Raw genomic sequence first — 21049 nt, 5'->3', positions numbered from 1 at the left:
TGCTCCCCGTTTAGCATATCCAACCAGTATTGTGCCAATTTCCCTGGCTACTAATATCCTTCCAGGCACAATTGAAAGTGCTGATTTTGGTCTGGGACTCTGGATACTTGAGAGACCTCTTCCCCCTGTCTTGGCCTGCCTGCCAGCTGTACTTGTGTGATCAAGTCCTACTTTCTATGTCCTCATGGTGCGAGATTAGAGCCGCGACAGTAAGAAGCAGGGCTTTTATTGTGGTGGGCCCTCAGCTTGCTGTTTTAACCAGAAGAAGCCCATTGCTGGCTATTTTCCATTGGGGCTGCAAGACCTTCTTCTTTTTTTTTAATTGGCAGGTGATTTAGTAGGTTTGGGGGTTGTTTTTATAATGATCTGCTGTTTAGCATTATGATTTCATCTCACTGTTTTGTTCTTGCAACATTGCACACCATTTTGAACACTGGGAAAGCCACCTATCAATATTTTAGAAGGAATACATTCCTGACCAAGCATATAGCCCCAGAATTTGCCTTTTTATCATGAGGGAAAGATCCTGTGTGTGTGTGTGTGTGTGTGTGTGTGTGTGTGTGAGAGAGAGAGAGAGAGAGAGAGAAAAGGCTGTGGTTGGTGGTTCAGATCAATGGCTCTTAAAAGGGAGATGGAGGCACAGATAATTGCTATAGTTTCAAGCTTCTCTCTGGTTGATTTTTCTTAGCTCAGATTTGAGCATGTTTCTGTGTTCAAAGAAGTGATAAACTGACCCAAGTTTTTTTTAAGAAATCATTAATTTTTTTTGTAAATTTCAACAAAAACAAAACAGATCAGAAAAACAAAAACTAAAGAAAAAAATAAAATAGACAAGCAAACAAAAAAAGCATATGAATGTATATATAGTATAACAACGTGCATGAAAAGTATCAATTTCAATTGACTACAGCATTCCAGAAAAAGTGGATTATACATAAATTTCAATAAAGGCAGACCAAATAGCCATATATGTATCCATTCACGAGTGTTGCCTACATACCACCCTTTGGAATGTTGATAGCATTGTTAGGTCCTCAATGCATTGCATTATAGGAGGTGAGCATTTATCCTTCCAATGTTGTAGTATTTTGGCTGACAAAAGGGCTCAGAGAATCCATTTATGCTGACCATGTGTGAACTTCCAGGAAGCAGGTAAATAATTTAAAATAACATGTACATCAATAAATATTAAAGAGTAGTGTTCCAATACAAAGTTTATCCATATAATAACTTCCTCCCAAAAGGAGGCGACTATTGGGCATTTCCAAAACAGGGTTGAGTTATTGCCCTGCCAAGTGGTTTTGCCATACTTCAGGTCTGTAGGCGTGTGGTAAAATGGTTGATTGCTTGAGCTCCATTCAGCTAGCGAGTGGAGTGTGCTGACCTCCTTGCTGGCCTTTCCTCAGGGACTTGAGGCCAGTTCCCTTGACCCACATGTAAGATGGGGTGACTGCATGTATTTAGGGTGGCCAGATGCAAAAGAGGTCAGGGCTCCTGCACCTTTAATAGTTGTGCAGAAGAGGGAATTTCAGCAGATGTAGGCTTGCATGACAAGCGACACCTGCTGAGAATCCCTCTTCTACACAGCAATTAAAGGTGCAGGAGCCCAGTCCTTCTTTTGCATCTGGCCAGCCTACAAGTATTCTTGGATGGCTTGGATGTGTGACACAAGTATCACACCAAACTGTTGTAGATAGAGCTTTCTTATGGTGCAAACACAGTTGTTGCAGGGAAAGCAAATCTGTGTGTGTGTGCGTGTGTGTGTGAGAGAGAGAGAGACAGAGGGACAAACAAATGCTTCTTGCTGCAGATAAAGTAAGGATGCTGAGATTAAAGTGGATCAGCTCCCATGGCTTTTCTGCACTGCAGTTTGTATCTGGATCACAGTAAACAGGTCCATGTTTTCCTGAATGTAAGGATCACCAGCCAAGCCATCTTTCTGTTTCCGTTAGTTAGCCCCGAAGAGACTCAATGTGATTTATTTGAATTAGGGGTGATTGCTGAGAGCCCCTGATCACTGAGAGCCCCTGTTCTATATTCTCCCCACTCCCCCTACCAACTCAACATTTCACTATATGATTTAATAGGAAACAGAGAGCAGTTTGTGTGTGTCTGTGTGTTTTAAATGGTATGACAGCGATGACTGAAACTTTTTTTTTTTGCATTGCTGAGGATATTGCAAGACATTTTTTTCATCCTTGATCAAGCATAGCTTTCTGAAGAATGTACGTGTGTGTGTGTGTGAGAGAGAGAGAGAGAGAGAGAGAGAGAGAGAGAGATCGTATAGAATATAAATAGATTGTTAGCTCACAAGATGAAGGCACTTAACAGTGTTGGCGAAGTAACCCCTTTCTTGGCTTCAGCTTTCTTCTGTGTGTGTTTTTCAGTATGTCTTGCCAATGTCAGACATTTTATAAAAAAAAAATTCCTAGGTGCTGTCCTCTTGCTTGAAGAGGTGTGATATTGTATTCACAAGTCTGCATATTTAATCTTCACAATGTTGATCATCTTGCTTTACTTAAATGATGACATAAGTACTGGGTTTGTAATGCATGTTGTTCACTCAGATGTTGATGGCTGTTTTCCAAAAGCATTATTCCTCACCCTGAGTTCTTTAAAACAGGGTGGGATAGACTTTTAAAGAAGATGAATGCTAAATTAAGAAAAGATCTTGAGATTCAACCCATGTTGTTTTGAGTAATTTTAGAAGCCAAGTTTATTCTTGTGTATGGAATTAGATACTTAAGGTATGCAGATTATTTTTTTCCAGTGATAAAATTTAAGTTGTCATATACCATGATTATATACAGTCATAGAGCATGCACATCTTGTAACACCAAAACGGCAGATGTGATTGCAATCCATACATTTTGTTGTCTTAATTGCCTTTGGGAAGAGTGAGATCACTAATGTTCTGGAAAACCAATTACACAGTTTAATATATCTTTAACAGCCAAAGGACCCCCCCCCCCAATTTTCTGAATGTAGGAAGATGTCTTAAACAGAGTCAAATCATTGGTCCATCTATACTTTATATTGTTTATATCTAGCTACAGTTGGAACCCAGTTCCACCTCTGGAACAGGGAACACTTGCTTGTCAGCAGAGAGACAAGCCATAGTTCCAGGTTTGACCACCACAATAGACAACCCAGAGCTGGAGTGTCCCTGGGTTGTTTAAGCACTCCCTTTGGCAGGAGGAGTCAAGTGATTGAGCCATGGTGATTAGCACACTGGGTTGTTAACAATAAACCAGGGTTAAAAACAAACAAACCTGGGTTGTCATTGTGTGCGAACTGGGCCATTGGGGCTGTTCACACAACTCAGTGGTTGAGTGTGGGTTACTGCTGAACTGTGGGTTGTTTATTGAACTGTGGGTTAGCTTGCTGTTGAACCCAGGAATTTCCCAAAGGGTGGCTTGTTAACCACCCTGAACAACCCAACAAGAAACCATGGGTTCTCAAGGTGGCTTGTTCGAGAAAAATAAGCCACACTGCATGGTTAACAAGCCACCCTGCGGAAAATACCTTGGGTTCAGACAACACGCTAACCCACGGTTCAACAAAGAACCCAGGGTTCAACAGCAACCCACACTCCAGTCACTGAGTTGGGTTAGTGTGTTGTGTGAACCCAGTCACTGAATGGCAGTTACTGTCCAAGGTTTTCAGATGGGAGCCTTTCCCAACCCTACCTGGAGATGCCGGGGATTGAACCTGGGACCTTCTACATGCACAGTATATGCTCTTCCAGCGAGCTGCAGTCCCTCTCAAAAACCATGAACATAAGAAGCTGCTTTGTACCATGTCAGTCCATTGGTCCATCAAGCTCAGTTTTGTCTATGCTGACTGGCAGGGGCTCTCCGGAGTTTCAGATGGTGGTGTTTCCCAACCCTACCTAGGCTGTACAAAAAGGGCGAACGTATGTTCTGGATGTTATTGCCATCCATTGTGTTTCTGGGTTGGAAATCTGCTTTGTTCTCTCCTATCTTTAGTAGCTTTCAAGTCCCCTGAATCAAAAAGAGTTGTTGCTTTGCACAATATGTGGTCCGTTCCTCAGTTTCCTGATGTATATATATAAAAAAGGATTGGGTAGCATTTGGCCACCTACATTCCTGTTGCAATTGGATTTGTTGAAGCTGGTTTGGTCTCCTGCCCATTTGCACTGGAGACATGGGATGATGATGGGCACAGTTTTCTGATCTGGAGGAGCATTGGCTTCGCAACGCCTCCGGGAATCCACATGGCATGGCAGCTTGGCGTTAGGGCTGCAGTGGTGGAGTCAGCCTGCAGCTGAATGTGATTGGCTTAGGCAGTTTATTAAAAATATTTAGGCAGCTTAGCGCTCAGGGTGAATTGCAGTCAAATAAAAATCTTTAACAAAATCCTAAAATGGTTTATAAAATGAGAAATAGTCACATAATTAGAACAGCCAGGTTTTCAACAGCAGGGGGGTGGGAAAATCAAATGCAAACAATACAATAAAACGAACCTGGAAAATAAAAAGGCCTTTGCCTGGAGCTGAAAGGAAATGAGCAGGTGTCAAGCAAGCTTCCCCAGGAAGAGTATTCCACCGATGGGGGGCCACAACCAAAAAAGCCCTCACCCTGGTCACCACCACCTTAAGCTTAAAAGCTGGGAGGCACCGAGAGAAGGGCATGGGCAGGTTTATGTGGAAGACGGTTGTCCTTCAGGTACCCAAGTCCTGAAGGCTTTCAAGGTAAGCGCCAGTGCTTTTGAGCTGTTCTTGGAAATGAACTGGCAGCCAGTGAAGCTCTTTCAAAACCAGCATGGTGTGTCCTCTAGGGCCCGTCCAAGTTAGTAGCCTAGCAGCTTTCTTCTAACCCGACTGCAGTTTCCTGGAACTCAGTTGTGCTGTTGCCATCCGCAGAGGACAGAATGCCATCACCCCACCATTCCTTTTCCATGCTGTATAAAAAGTCCTCTTACTTGCCACATCAAAGGGGCAGGAGATACAAAACAAGCTCTTGGTGTGCAACACACTTTAATGAATTTGACTGCAGTGTTTCCTTCATCCCGTCTTGAGTCTGCATCTTTCAGTTTATTTCTTCTGAGCTTTTATGTTTAAACTGAAACTATATTAGAACCATCTGTGTATGTATAAGTTAAGTTTATTTTGTGGCGTTTCATCATTTGGCTCAAATAATTTCTCCAGGCTCAACCAACTCATAGAATCATAGAATAGTAGGGTTGGAAGGGGCCTATAAGACCATCGAGTCCAACCCCCTGCTCAGTGCAGGAAGTCAGAGCATCCCTGAAAGATGGCTGTCCAGCTTCACCTTGAATGCCTCCAGTGTGGGAGAGCCCACCAATTCCCTAGGGAATGGGTTCCATTGTCGTATTGCTCTGACAGTCAGGAAGTTTTTCCTGATGTTCAGCCGGAATCTGGCTTCCTGTAATTGAGCCCATTGTTCCGTGTCCTGCACTCTGGGATGATCGGGAAGAGATCCTAGCCTTCCTCTCTGTGACAACCTTTCAAGTCCTTGAAGAGCGCTATCATCTCTCCCCTCAGTCCTCTCTTCTCAAGGCTAAACATGCCCAGTTCTTTCAGTCTCTTCTCAAAGGGCTTTGTTTCCAGTCCCCTGATCATCTTCGTTGCCCTCCTCTGAACCCTCTCCAGTTTGTCTGCATCCTTCTTGAAGTGTGATGCCCAGAACTGGACACAGTACTCGAGGCCTAACCAGTGCTAGGTAGAGGGGAACTCCCAGGAGAAGACATAAAATTTAAACTACAAAGTAGTTTGTCTCACACTAGAGTCATTTGGAGTTAGATCAGGTGCTCTGCTTCCTGCATTGTCTGTTTGTTTTAAGGACAAAGTGGACGGTTCTGCTGAAAAGACTGTCATGTCAGAAACTCTGCCATCACAAAAGCAGGATATTTCATTGTATTCTCCTTGAGAGCTTTAAGCTATTGAGTGACTAATACATTTTAGAAATTAATAAATAAATACAAATAATAATCTCACTCCCTCTGTGAAGGATTGTTGGGCTCACCCCAACAATCCTGCAAGGTGGGACAGGCCCAACTCAGCCACAAGTACCCCAAAATTGACCCAGTAGCTTCCCTCCCAGGCCAATAAGCACTGTATTTAGCAGTGACGTTATGCAGGACACACCGCACCAATTGGAAGTTGGGTAAAAGTTTATGAAGGAAAAGGAACAAAGAGGAAAGGGAGGGGGAGAGGTGGTAGGTTGTGCAGGAAATTACAAGCAAGATTACAGTAACCAAAAGCCAGAAACACCAAATACCTTGACACACACTCCCAGGAGCAAAACTATAAAGCTAGCTGGTCTATCCTACACATACCAAAGTATGGGCCTCTCAGGATAGCCACTGAACTGCAACACACCCTAGTACCGTCAGGGCAAAAGAAGAGACACCTGCCCCTTCTTTGCCTCCCTATTTATTGCCCAGCCCTAGCAACTCAAGGCAGAATTGAAGTACCCAGTCATAGCTCAGTCCCAGGACACTCCACTCCACCCTCCAAGAAGGCTGGATCTTCCCACCAGACATGGCTGTTAATCACTTTCCCAATTGGCAGGAGCAGAGATTGGCCTTGAGCTGCCGGGCTGAGAAACGGCCAAATAACAGTTAGCTTCCAGCTGGTGGCTACTTCGAACGTGACAACCCGATCGGCCGTCATGGCCCCTACTAACCCTCATTCTTGACACCCTCTAATAGCAAACTCAAGTGGTGAGTGCCCACAGAAATTAAGCCAAATGAGGCCGCTGAGAAATAAGGGAGGCATGGGCATGCTCAAGGAAATCTCAGAAATACAGAAAAACTTTTTTTAATCTAAGGGAGAAAAACACAAAAACAAACAAAAATAGTCCAATGAGAACTAAGCATGCTCAGTAGTCTCAGAACGTTGAGTGTCTGGTTGGAAAAGAAAAAATGGAAAAGTAGGGAGGGGGAAGGGATTTCCTGCTTGAACTTCTTACAGCTTGTGCTATCCTGTTAGGAGACAAGGATACACTACAACATTTCATTGCACTTCCCTCTTCTTTAACCTTCTAGCAGTTCCAGGGTAGGGAATTGAGCCCATGCAATCGGGCGTGTGGCAGTTTTTCTTACCTCTGGTTGAAAGTCTACTTAAAATTACAGGCATGTTGATGAATCCAAGTTTCATATGTTAATTATCCAGTGGCTCTGATCTTTTTATAGCGGATGCCTTTTTCAAAGCAGCAATAAGCCTTGTTCCTGAGGTCCCAAAGATGATCAACATAGATGGGAAGATGCGGCCTTCTGAAGCATTCCTCCTGGAATTCCTCTGCAATTTCTTTTCTACTTTGTTAATCGTTCCTGTAAGTTGCTCGCCTGAGCCTCTCATCTTTGTAGACTGAAATGGTGTTACGTTTTGCTACTAATACATTCTTCCCTTCCCTGAATTATCAGGGCGACTTACATGGTTGGGCAATACAAAACCAGCTAAAAGTACATAAAATTAAAAATTCATGTTAACAACCAAATATATAAAAGCAATGTGAAATGTTTAATTAATTAATTAATTATGTTTCTATACTGCCCAATAGCCGAATCACTTTGAAGGAGGATTTTTTTTAATATATAGAAAAAATAGACTGAAGCCAAAACAAATTAAAAGGCCTAGGAAATTTGAAAGAGGTCTTTGCCTGAGTTGAAATGGCATTAAGGTAGATGCTAGGTCATCCTCTCTGGGGAGAACATTCCAGAATTGGGGCACCACCACTGAAAAGGCCCTTTTCTCAGTAAGTACAGGGGAATCAGAGGTGCTCCATCTTCCTTACCTTTGGGGCCACTGTTTTTAGGATGGAAAAATGGGAAGGAGTTGGGGTGGGGTCTGTACATTTCATTAACACGCCCCCCCCCGCCCCCCACACACATTTTCTCTCTTATGTTTTCTCTATGGTTGACTTCCCACAAACAGTAGATGAGTTGGTATACCTGTGTCAGGACTATATCACTTTAGAGGGCAGCTGGGGGATCACATGACTCAACGCTCCTCCACAAAACCAAAATCCCTATACATTTAAAAACAAAACAAAAATAACCAGCATGCTGCAAAGCTGACTGAAATCAATTTGGTAATGTGAAATCTTGTAAGTCTCTCCAATAGCTCCTTGGCCTTTCTTCACCAGTGTCTGACTGCTGAACAAACACAAAGCTCTCAAAGCAGGACATTATGCCGATGTGCCAAGTTTATACATCAGTGTTTGCAGGGGGTTGGGGGAATCAATCTGTCATTGTGATGGGTCTTAGCCTGTGTTTGTTCTCTAGGACCATCCAGAGCAAGGTGTGTTGTTCCTTGTCCGAGGGCTGCTAAATGTCATCCAGGACTACACTTGGGAAGATAACAATGATGATAAAGTCCGGATTTACACAAATGTCGTGCACCTTCTCTCTGCAATGAGTCAGGAGACCTTCATCTACCATATGGACAAAGGTAAACAAGGGTATTTTGATGTTGGAAGCCCATCCTTTCCCTAGGAAGCTCCTCCAGGCTGCTGCACAAAGGCCTGCCTTGCTCGTAGGGACATCACATAGCTGCCTTATGCGGAGTTGGAACACTGGTCTATACACCAGCTGATCCGCTAATAGGAGATATGAGGCATTAAGCCCAGGATCTTCTGCCTGCAAAGGATGTGTCTGCCACGGAGCTATGACCCTTCACTAAATGCCCAGATATGGAATGGCTGTTGAATATGGAATGTATACCTGCAGCACTACCCCTATACATGGCTCTTGAACAACATAAGCAGAAACACAGCTGCCAGTCCCAAAGAGTGCACAGTTTTAAAACAGCCTTCTCCTAGCCTGGTTCCCCCTCAGATGTTTTCAGCTTCAGCTCCCAATGGTCAGGAATGGTGAGAGCTGTCATCCAAAACACCTGGAAGGAACCAGATGTTAGGGAAGGCTGGTCTAAAACAAGGCTCGGGGACCTTGGCCCTCCAGATGCTGCTGAATGACAAACCCCATCATCTCTGACCATTGGCCATGCTGGCTGGGGCTGAGGGAGGTTGGAGTCCCAACAGCATCTAGGATGCCACAGGTCCTCGGCATCTAGGACGCCACAGGTCCTCGGCATCTAGGTGTCAGGAGCGCCCTAGCTGCCTCTTACAGTCCCCTCCAATAGCCAACTCAGGACACAGATGACGAGGATTCTTTCCAAGGCTTTATTCGTTTATGACTCTTACAGATACTAATCACTAGCGACTAAGCAAGGAACTGCATTGGGGATAGATAGCAGAGTAGCCTAAGCTCCAGGTAAGGCAGTTGGTCCCCGTTTGAAGGAGAACCGCGGGAAGACTCTGAACTTATGGGCTGTTACGCTTGGGTCCTTGGGACGCGACTGTGGTTTTAGCGCCAAATGAGCGGAGTGCCTCCTTTCCGCGCCTTCCATCTGTCGCCGCTCCCTGCGTCTGCGCCGAGCGTCCAGCAAGCCCCCCTCCAGCGCTCTCTCACTGCCAGGGTCACTATCTCTCTCAGGAATGCTGGCAGGAGGAATCTCTGCCAGCTGCTGTGCTTGTGAGAGATGAGCGAGCTCCTCTCCCATGGATTGCTGTTCCTCCTCAGATTCAGAACTGCTCTGGGGCTCTATGGGCTCAGTTTCCACCCTGACACTAGGACGCCACAGGTCCTCAGCCTCTAGGATGCCACAGGTCCTCGGCCTCTAGGACGCCACAGGTTTTCCACTGCAGTCTAAAAGTCTGATTAATGGGGAAAGAGCAAGGGAGGGTAGGGGCAGATCAGGGAAAGGTAGCCGATGAGCAGGAGCATATGCAGGACCAGCAGGGTGGAGGTGCAGCACAAGCTGACCCCTTGTATTATGAACTGGGCCATCTGTCTGAGCATCCAATGGTGGGGGATGTCTGGCCTTCATGATTGTTCCCCATTTCTTCTTTTGGGGGGTGGGGGCGGAGGGCAGAGTTCAGCCCCTATGTCCATGCTGGTCTTTAAATCATCCCCATCCCCTGCCTTGTAGAGATTCAGCATGATCATATTTTGATAGCTAGAGTGGTACAGTGTCTAGAATGCTGGGTAAGGGCTGGGGAGACCTGGGTTCAAATCCCATTCAGCTAGGAAGTTCACTAGATGATCTTGGACTGGTCCGCATCTCTCTCGGCGTAACCTACCTCACAGTGTTCTTTTGTGGATGAAAAGGTGGCAGGACTATGTATGCCACCCCGAGCTCCTTGGAGGAAAGGTGGGATGAAAACATACTATAAATACCTTTATAGGATTTTTCCAGGTGGTGTCATCATGTCTAGTGTCAGCTTCCATTGGAAGAGTAGGAACTGGGGCTTGCTTTTTCCTCGGCAAATGCTACCTACCTATCTTGATATATCCTTTTCTGAGTTTGCTGTTGGATTATTTATTTTTTTATCACATTTATATCCCGCCTTTTTTCCTCTTTGAGGAACCGAAGGTGGCACACATAATCCTCCTCCTCTCCATTTTAGCCTCACAACAACAACCCTGTGAGGTAGGTTGGAGAGAGAGTCTGTGACTGGCCCAAAGTCACCCAGTGTGCTTCCATGGCCAAGTGGGGATTAGAACACAGATCTCCTGGCTGCCAGTCCAACACTCTAGCCACTACACCACACTGGCTCTCCACACTGGATTACAATCTTCTACAAAGAACCGAAGTACTTAATCCACATGTTGCAAACCTTATTTGCGCAAAACCTGGGATTAAACACTGTTTTGCTTGAGTGACTCTCAAATGCTTGGTTCAAAGCCCTTCGTGTATTCCCAGCTTTAACAAAATCTTGTCAGTTCAGCTTGTTCAAGATTACTTAATCTTATGACACCATCCCTTAAAAAACAAAGAAGATGAAAGAAAAGAAATAATATGTTTGTCCCCAGTCATGTGATGGACTAAATAGTAGGTTAAAAATATGAGGCTTACTTCTAAATAGCTCAAATGAAGTACCTGGGGAGTACTCCCCAATTACCTGGGGAGGTGGTGGGCTCTTCCACACTGGAGGCCTTCAAGACGAGGCTGGACAGCCATTTGTCAGGGATGCTCTGACTTGGATTCCTGCATTGAGCAGGGGGTTGGACTCGATGGCCTTGTAGGCCCCTTCCAACCCTACTATTCTATGAATCTATGAAGTCTGGATAAACCAACCATAATTGTCTGCAGGCACTGGAATACACTTCTGATTTGTATAGCAAATCACAGCATTTCTATGAAATCAAATAGTTATCTAAAGGAGGTATTCGAAATTACTTTATTTATTACTTTATTTATTTATTGCATTTATATCCCGCCTTTTTTCCTCTTGCAAGGAACCCAAGGCGGCTTACATTATCCTCCTCCTCTCCATTTTATCCTCACAACAACCCTGTGAGGTAGGTTGGGCTGAGAGTGTGTGACTGGCCCAAAGTCACCCAGTGAGCTTCCATGGCCGAGTGGGGACTAGAACCCAGATCTCCCAGCTCCCAGTCCAACACTCTTGCCACTACACCACACTGGCTCTTAGCACTTAGCCTGTTGGCAGTGTTGTAGTTGTCCCTATGTAGACTTCAGGGTGATAATGTAAAATGCACTCCTTGGGACAGGAGTGTAGAAAGGCCCGGGGGCAAAATTTGGCTTGTCTGCGGTCCTAGTCCAGCCCTTCAAGGCTCCCCAGATAGCCATGCCCCCTTATCCGTGCCCCCACTCCCTTTTTCCCAACCACAGGTTGTTTGGTGATTTCCCAGCTTTTGTGGAGTTCCCCCTGCCCCATTCTAAAAGGATGAAATGCCTCTCCTAAGTCTTACTTACTGGCAGTGAGAACTTTCAGCTGAAATATGCTGGTGTTTTAGCTGCACCCCTTTTTGCGTTGGCCCTGCCCACCACAGGAATGCAGCCCTTGAGACTTTCACCAAAATGAAATTTGGCTCTCAGGCTGGGAGAGCTTCTGCACCCCCTGCCTTGGGACAAGAGAGCACAGGCTGGAATAATGGGTCTGTCTCCTTTTCCATGATCATGTGACACATCTGAAATCGATCAGCTCAGAATGACTCTCAGTATACAGTAACGGTAATGGAAGAATTGGTCCCGAGAGCAATAAACCCGCTTGCCACAATGAACATCTGTTGCCTTTGTTGAAAGATGTATGTTAAGTTCCAGTTTACGTCCGGGCACAATTCAAGTGCGTCTTATGACCAATGAAGCCCTAAATGGCTTGATTTCTGGGTTTCTCAGGGCCTGGCTTCTCTCATGTGAACCTGGTCATCTGTTTTAGGTCAACCTTGGAGGTCCTTCTCTGGCTACTCCTGCCTCCAAAACCAGATTTCCGGGTTTCATTGGTGGTTCTGCTCTTCCAGTCAAGTCTGGGCAGGCATGGAAGCTCCACCCCGTGGAGAGGAGCTTCATGATTGGACACTGCCTGCTGTCTGGGGGAGGTGCTAACCCAAAGGGTCTGGAATGCCTTCCAGGAGACAAAGAGTTTCTCCTCTTTGTCTTCTGGACAACAGTTTGTCCAGGAGACAAAGAGGAGAAACTCTTTGTCTCCTGGAAGACAAATCTCTTCTCTTATTGTGGTTTTGTCACATGTCCAGAACACCCTCCCTAGACAGGTCTGCTTGGCACCTAAACAAGAGCATTCTCTGTTCAAAAAATACAGCTTGAATTTGGCTGATTTAAGATGAAACTGTTTAAAGTTTTGCTTTCTCCCTGCTGCTTTTTTAATGTTTATTTCAGTCATTCCCAGCCTGGCACCCTCCAGGTGTTTTGCACTACAACTCCCATTAGTCCCAGCCAGCACACCCAAAGATCAGGGATGGTGGGAGATGTAGTCCAAAGCATCTGGAGGACACCAATTGGGGAAGCCTGGTTTAGCTACTTAGGACAGTATCCAGTGTGACATTACTGCTATCATCAGTTATGTTATAGTAGCATGAACAGTGCTTGCTGGCATGACAGGTTTTCTGGGGAAACCCGCTGTGTTAGCAAGCATTGCCGTATAGGTCATTTATGCTACTGTAATGTAATTTATGTTCATAGTACCATCTCATTGGATACTACTCTTGGTGGTTTTTGTTCATTTTGTCTCTGTTGCTGAACTGGTAATTTCATTGAGGGTTTTTTGTTCTTGTTTTTCTGATTTTTATATTTTGTAAACTGCTTTGAACGCCAATATTGGGAAAGTGGGAGATGCATATTTGAATAAGTAAACTTTTTCGAAGGTGTTAACGTTCTTGGGACCTGTTCTTGCATTGTTTTTTAAAGACTTGTGGAAGTAAAATAAACAGTGGTTTTGTTAAGAATGTTATGTTCCATTGAAAATAAATGATGGACCATGTCATGGAATTCAACAGCGATCAATGTTCTAAATTTGGCCCCAAAAGGCTAAAATGAGTGAAAATGTTCTGGGTTTTTTTTAAATCAAAGAACATTCTATAAGAACAACTTTGTTCATATTTCCAAAGCAAAACTTTTGTGCCTTTAACCAGTCAGAATAATTAGACAAACTTGGCTCGTTAATGTATTTCCCAGTAGAAATAGATTTTTCAGATCTGTTTTCTTAGAACTGTAGTGCAATCTGCTGAAGGTATTTGCATTTTACACATATGAAATTCCCCACCCCCACCCCTTTTCGCTTCAGCTGTCAAAACAATCTGAACTCATCATTTGCAATTTTCATGCAAAAGCTATATAACCAATAGGACTATCGGAGTATCATAGGTCACCTCTACATGGAGGTTCCAGATGCACATTCAGCCTTGCAGTTCACTATGTGCCAAAATGCTTAGGCTGCATTTTGTCTGTAGCTTACCCTACATTTGGGGTAATTTCAAGCTCCGCCTTCATTGCGTTAAGGTCACAGAAGCCCCCTTTTATCATTTTTTAAAAGTATATTCCCCCACACACACACTTTCAGTATCGCTCTGAACAGTAACCGCAGTGCTACACATTACGATTCCTGTGGAAAACCCCTGCTATTTTCAACAGCAAATATATCGTGCATTGGAAACATTGCATTCGTGGGTGCATGCCTTTAAACACCTTTCTGGGCACCCTGCTGGGCCTGGGTGGACTGTAGTAGTAGGAGAGGAAAAGTTGCAGTGCTGTAATTCATGTGATGCTTTGGTGAATTAGGTATTTCCACATTGTTAAGGTCGGACCCTCAATATGAACATGTGTAGGGGTTGCCCACCGCAGCCTTCCCCAACCTGGTGCCCTCCATAAGTTTGAGACTACAACAGGTTTTATTCTGGTTTTATTCCGGCTGGATCGTTACATTGTGGTTTTAATGCTTTTATATTTCGTTTCATTTTACTGCGTGCTTTTTGGTTTTAATTTTTGTGAACCGCCCAGAGAGCTTCAGCTATTGGGCGGTATAGAAATGAAATAAATAAATAAAACTTCCAGCATTCCTGACCATTGGCCGTGCTGGTTGGAGCTGATGGCATCCGAAACATCTGGAGGGCACCAGGTTGGGGGAGGCTGGTCTACTGAGTCAGACCATTCATTGGTCCAGCTAACCCCATACTGACCGCTGTGGCTGTAGTGTTGGACTACAACTCCCATCATTCCCAGCCAGCATGGTTGGGGAAGGCTGGTCTATTATAACTTAGAGAGGCTCTCCGGGGTCTCGGGCAGAAGTCTTTCCTAGCTTCCTGAGATCTCCTGAGCTGGGGAGCGTGAGGTTTGAATCTGGGACCTTCTGCTCAGAAGACCTGTGCTCTGCCACTGAGCTGCAATTCTCCCACCTGTTGCAGGGTCATCCCTCATAGCATGACATTGTCAGCCCTTGGTATTCAGTGACTGAGAAAATTAGAGTGTTGAGAACTTTCTCTTTTTATAAGTCAGAAACGTAATCTATCACGGCATGTGAATGGTCATCTTTAGGGGAAAAAAGGATAACTGCCAACTCTTGAGATTAGACTACGGCCAGTTTGTTGTAGTTGGCCAGAAAATGCTGCAAACTCAACCCTAGACCACATTCCAAGACAGACTTTTTTCATAGGGCCTCCCTCTGCATATTAATGCAGGTGCCCTTCAGAGCATGTTGGTTAAAGCACTTAAAAAAGAGAAATGAAATCCTCAAATGTATTTATTTGTTCTCCTGGCTTGTATTTTCAAGATCCCACAACATTCATTGTCCAGTACAGGGGTGAACAAGTTTGGTAGGTTCGGTGTCCATTTTCACCCTGTGGGTTTTGCATTCCCCCCCCCCAAAAAAAAAAAAATGATGGAAAATTAGGCAGCAAGGTGCTTCATAGCACTCCATAGTACTAACAAGGTAAAGTTTCGCTTGTCCTCAAGCTAAATGTGACCTTTTTAACTCTCCATAATGGCTCTGTAGTTCTAAAACAGTCACATTTAGTTTCAGGGTAAGCTAAATTTGATCGTCTTAACACTCCATAGCACTAAAAGTTACAATTTTTCCCTGTAACACTGCGACCAAATTTGGTGGCGTGGCAGGGGCCACACTGGGGGTGGCGATGTGGGCTGCATGTGGGCCATGCATCGCTCACCCTGATCAAGCAGATAAAGCTGTTGCGCGAAAAGACATGCAGATAGGCTTATCATCTTCCTGATTTTCATGTTTTATGGCTTTTTTAAAAAAATCCCACCATTTCATAGTGCAGCCTTCCCCAATCTGATGCCCTCCAGATATGTAGCTCCCATCATCTCCAGCCAGCATGGCCAATGGCCATGTTGTCTAGAAATGATGGGAGTTGTAATCCAATGTACTAGGGGACACCAGGTTGGGAAAGGGTGTTACAGTAAATCAAAAATATTAAGTAGATAAATGGGTATTTATCTCACCAGTATCCTGCCTTTTCTCTAAGATGTGCTGGGCGTGTACGTGGATTCATTCCATTTTATGCTCACAACAACCCTATGAGTTGGCTAGGTTCAGGCATCTTGACTTGCCCACGGCCCACCCAGTGAGCTTCATGGCTGAAGAGGGATTTGGCCATATCCAAAGCCAGCACTGTTTCCATAACATCACACTGCCTTTTCTGAGTTACTTGGAGCCATTCTGATTCCCTTTTTTTCTGAGATGCTTTGCTTCTAAGGCTTCTGATATCCAGCCTTCTGAGTCAGTCACGCATTCTTACTTACCTGCTTTCCTGTTTTTAATCTGAAACCTCCTGTTTTCTCAGTTGAATCCAATGATACCTTGTATGGCGGAGATACCAAATTCCTGGCAGAAACCAGCAAGCTCTGTGAAACGGTGATCGCTCAAATCCTGGAGCATCTCAAAAGCCTTGGAAAGGATGAGGTAAGAGGGAGCCTTCTTATTGTCCCATCTGTTTCTGATAGTGTACCTTGTCTGATTTTATTTTGTTCTCTGTGTTTTATTTTAATATTGGTTTTTAAGGACACAATCCTAAGCATATTTAGACATTAAAAAGTCCTACAACTGGCTGTGGAATGCCAGGAGTTGTGGGACTTTTTTCTATCTAAATATGCATTGGATTGCGCCTTAAGATGATTTTATAGTTCTTAGTTTTAGATTTTGACAGTTCTGTAAGCTGTCTTGAAGGCTTTTAAAACTGAAAGGCACAAGCCTAAATAAATACATTTAAATTGATTCATCAACTAAAATTCTTACAGTTAATCAACTAAGATCCTTTAATCAAGTGATGGTCCTAGATCTCTCTGATGCTAGTCTCCTGGGTTCATTTTATTTTTAAAAGCTTGGACAAGAATTGATCTCCCTCTCACCCCCCGCCTATTTTACGATGAAATGCTTTTGCTAAGCTGATTGAGGAAGAGCAACGTGTTTGCTAAAACACAATTCTTAAGAGATGTTCAGCCTTCCCGGAGATTCCGTAGTTATTTGGAAGGAGATCACAGCACATACTTTGCATGTGCAAGGTCTTGGGTTCAATTTGAAGCATCTCCAGCTCAAAGCATTTCACACAGTAGGGCTAGCAAAGATCTCTGCATCAGCATCTGGAAGAAATGATGCCAGTCTGGTGAGGCAGTGGGGCTGTTTGCACAACATGCTAACCCACACTCAGTGGTTGAATGTGGGTTGTTGTTGAGCCATGCGCTGTTTGTTGAACCATGGGTTAGCATGTTGTCTGAACCCAGGACATTTTCCACGGGGTGGCTTATTTTTCTTGAACAAGCCACCTTGAGAACCCATGGTTTGTTGCTGGGTTGTTCAGGGTGGTTAACAAGCCATCCTGCAGAAAATGTCCTGGGTTCAGACAACATCCTAACCCACAGTTCAACAAACAACCCATGGTTCAACAAAACCACACTCTTAACCACTGAGTGCGGGTTAGTGTGTTGTGTGAACAGCCCCAGTATGTAGTTTGGACCGCTGTGACTGTATACCTTGTTATGATAATTCTATGGAGCCCCCAATACTTATTTCAGACATTGTGGTTTTATATTGATGCATACCTGATCTTATGCTGGTCCGATTTGATGGCATCCACTGAGCTAGTGGTTTCTTACCAGTTTTAATCTGCATGTCAGTTATTTCATATGTTTCTTTCTGATTTTAAAAGATCTGTTTTGGAGGATGTTCCACTGGTGCTTCCATTGCTGGTGGGTAGGCGGATGCAGTCAGAGACAGGGTCTTCTCAGTGGTGGCGCCCCATGATGTACAATTCCCTCCCCAAGAAAGTTAATGGAATGCCAGCATTGGTGTTCTTCAGGCATTGGGTAAAGACCATAGATATTCTCCAAGGCTTCTAACCAATCTGTGCTCTTCCTGCTTCAGTCTAATTTGCTTTTATTTATTTTACCTTCTCTACTGCCATTGTAACTTTTCCGTACATTTTTATTGCCTTAATGGGGTGGTTTGCAGTTATAACCCCACTTTGGTTATTTTGTATATTGAAAAGCAGGATATAAATATCTTAAATAAAACAAACTGCAAGCTCTCCAAACCTCAGAACTGCTTCTGAGGAACATTTTGCTCTGAGGGGATGGGAGAAGAAACAGATTAACAAGAGGAACTGCAAAAGAGAAGAAAGTAAAAGGAATAGGCCAGCCCAGGTGGACGATAGATGGGAGTGCAACCCTAAATTCAATTGATATATTCCAATCCATCTGGACAGCTGAATCCAGCTGGACAGCATCACCATCTTGCCCACCCCCCCATCCCTTTCCTTTGTCTCATCTCTTTTTCGATTATGAGCCTGTGGGCAGGGAGGGGCTGTCTGATCGTTGCTTCTTGTAAGCCACTCTGGGAGTCTTTTTGCCTGAAGAGTGGGATATAAATGCTTTGAATAAATAGATACATAAATAAATAAACCTCTTGCCATGAGCACACAGCAAGCGTCTACTCTTGCCCATGGGTCACTTGACTTCAATGGAGCCAAAGTGTCTGTAGAATGAGGTGGCTGCAGATGCCGAATATCCAAATGCAGCAACTTCTGCCTGGGAGAAGGTTTCCCTGTATTGCATTGAGCACAAGCCCTTTCTGATTGGATTGTGTACATGCATTCACAAGGAGTCCTGGCAGCAACATTTAGGCGGCGTTTAATTTCGTTGGCCCGCTTGCTTCTTCAGTAATTCATGCTGGGCGATGGTTAAGGCTGGCTGCATTTAGAGAGGGCTCCAGTGAAGTATGAAATGCATTAATTGATGTGGCAGGTCAACCGCGATCACTTAGCGGCTTCCAAGTACTCTTCAGCTGATTTGATTACTTGGGGAGCTGGCTGGCGGTTTTGCCTTCGAATGGAGGGCTTTTTGTTCTTTCCAAGTTGAGCCCAGCAGCAAGCATATCCTGACAAATGGGGTGCTTAAGGGAGTGTTCAGCCTACTACATGGGGGCTATGTTGGCATTGCTATGGAACACTAAGCTTGGCATCTGCATGAAAGGGTCCTTGATATAAGCCACACCAAATATAATCCTAGATGAACATACAAAATTGCCTTATACTGAGACAGGTCACTGGTTTATCTAGCTCCGTATTGCTTACTCTGGCAGACGTTGGCACTCTACCCCACTGCTTGGCCTCCTTTGAACCAGAGATGCCATGGATGGAACATGGAACCATCTGCAGGCAGAACACGCGCTCCATCACTGAGCTATGGCCCCTCCAATAGTGCATAACTTAATGCACTTTTAAAAAGCGGTTGTGTTCTGAACTCTACTTTTTTAACTTCTATTTTTTCATTAGCAAATATAATGAAGAAAAATAACAAAGAAACTTATGCTTGTAGCATAAGTCTCTTTGCAAGTATAAGGGCTCTCAAAATCCCCTTCCGTTGTCTACTTTTTAAAGATTTATCTGATATGACCTTTTTTTCTTATTTTGCTTTTGTAAAAAAGTTATGTGCTAACAGTCCATTGGGGTGCAGTCCTGTTGCGAGTGCATCTGTTTTCTCTTGCTCCAGAGGGTAGGGCCTGAACTAAGGTGATCAAATGATGAGGAAATTTCAACAAAACAGTAGGAAGGGCCTCCTGTTGGTATGAGTTGTTCGCCAGTGAAACGAACTGCCTAAAAGGCTGGTGGACTCTGCTTCATAAAAGGTTCTTAACCAGAAGTTGAATGGGTAACTGTCAGGCATGCCGTAGCAGCAGACTGTCTGCATTGGCAAGAGCGTGGGCTAGATGACCTTAGATGTCCCTTCTAAGTCTAATTCTCCCTGCCCAGAGGGTTTAAAATTTCTGGTTGGAAGATAAAAGGTGATGTCAAGAAGGAGGGTAGGGACTGAGAAGGGACTCATCATACTAGAACCTGGGGTCATTGGTGGGAAATTCAGGACAGATAAAAGGACTTCTTCACACAGTACATAGTTAAACTATGCAATTTGTTACCTCATGATGTAGTGATGGCCACCCATGTGGATGGCTTTAAAAGGGGGTTAGACAAATTCTTGGAGAAGTCTGCCAGTGGCTATTGGCTTGATGGCTATGTGCTACCGCCAGTACCAGAGGCAGGATGCCTATGTACACCAGTTGCCGGGGAACATGGGCGGGAGGGTGCTGTTGTGCTCATGTCCTGCTTCTGGTTTCCTGGTCAACTGCTGGTTTACCCTGGGTGAACAGAATGCTGGACTAGATGGACCCTTGGTCTGATTCAGCAGGGCTTTTCTTATGTTCTTATGGAATAAAAGGGTTGCTCAGCCATACGCTGATGAAACTTTTAGTCAGTCAAATGTTTTTATTGCAGTATCAACCTAAGAGCATCACCATGGCTTTCCTCTAGGGACAAAAGTTACACACAGATAAGAAAAATACATTAATATTTCCATCATTATATCCATTGATCGCCAAAACAAGGCAAAAGCCTGGAGGCTGGCTGGTTGAATGAATGTAATCAAACAACAGAGAGTCTTGCAGTACACGGAAGTGTAACTGATTTTATTATAGCATAAACATTCATGGGGTAGACTCCACCTCATCTGATGCATGGTGTTTATCTTCATTTGCAAGGAATAAAATAAATGGCTATCGAGAAGAAAAAATGGGGCCAAATGGCAATGAATACCATTTTGACTTCCCTTCCCTGCCCATAATATGTCAGGGACTTATTGGCCATGCATAAATTAATTCCTTGCTTTTTAAAATTGTAGACTTTAAAGCGGCAGAGCCAACTGGCCCTCTACTTCTTCAATAGCATCTTGGCCCATGGAGATCTGCGAAACAACAAACTCAATCAGCTTGCAGTTAACTTATGGAACCTGGCTCAAAAGCATGGCTTTGCAGACACAAAAACCATGGTAAGGAAAGGATGGACAGATCTTGAAACTGGTGTGTGTGTGTGTGTGTGTTTAATCTGAAAGGCAAGCTCTGCTTATTTATCGTAGGGTTGTTGTTTTTAATTTCTAGCTGTAGAAGACTGTTTAGCAGAACAAGCTTTTCCCACCTGTACAGTCATTTAACAGTGCAATCCTACACATGACTACTCAGAAGTAATCCCCGTTGAGTTCAATATGAACTTACTCCCAGGTAAGTGGGTACAGGATTGCAGCCTAAGTGCATCAAATTAGGGTATCAAGTTTAGGTTGAAAAAAGGAAAAGAATCTGCATAATAATTCATGCCTGAATCACTGGACCTTAAGCCCTGTGTAGACCTTGTTTGTTTATTGCATACTTCTCCAACCTGGGACCCACCAATATATGTCCAATATGTTTGA

The 21049-nt window shown here is 44.1% G+C and overlaps 1 protein-coding gene across 2 annotated transcripts in view; it reads left to right on the top strand.

The window, feature by feature from the left end:
- Positions 1-21049, top strand: part of VPS35L (VPS35 endosomal protein sorting factor like) — a 108450-nt gene that overhangs the window by 84064 nt on the left and 3337 nt on the right. Inside the window, exons 27-31 of one of the 2 annotated variants that reach the window (XM_084818573.1) lie at positions 7180-7319; positions 8272-8437; positions 16102-16220; positions 20486-20632; positions 20742-20911. In XM_084818573.1, the coding sequence (XP_084674699.1) occupies positions 7180-7319; positions 8272-8437; positions 16102-16220; positions 20486-20632; positions 20742-20747 (578 nt within the window). In that variant the 3' untranslated portion in view covers positions 20748-20911. Of the gene's footprint in view, positions 1-7179; positions 7320-8271; positions 8438-16101; positions 16221-20485; positions 20633-20741; positions 20912-21049 lie in introns of those variants that run through there. The other variant, XM_084818572.1, reaches the window with a different exon arrangement.

Source organism: Heloderma suspectum, chromosome 12 (genome assembly GCF_057233095.1).
Source record: "Heloderma suspectum isolate Gila_16-S chromosome 12, 16-S_ref, whole genome shotgun sequence".
NCBI lineage: Eukaryota > Metazoa > Chordata > Lepidosauria > Squamata > Helodermatidae > Heloderma > Heloderma suspectum.
Note: the sequence above shows the minus strand (reverse complement) of the source record. Positions and strands in the feature narration are given on the sequence as shown.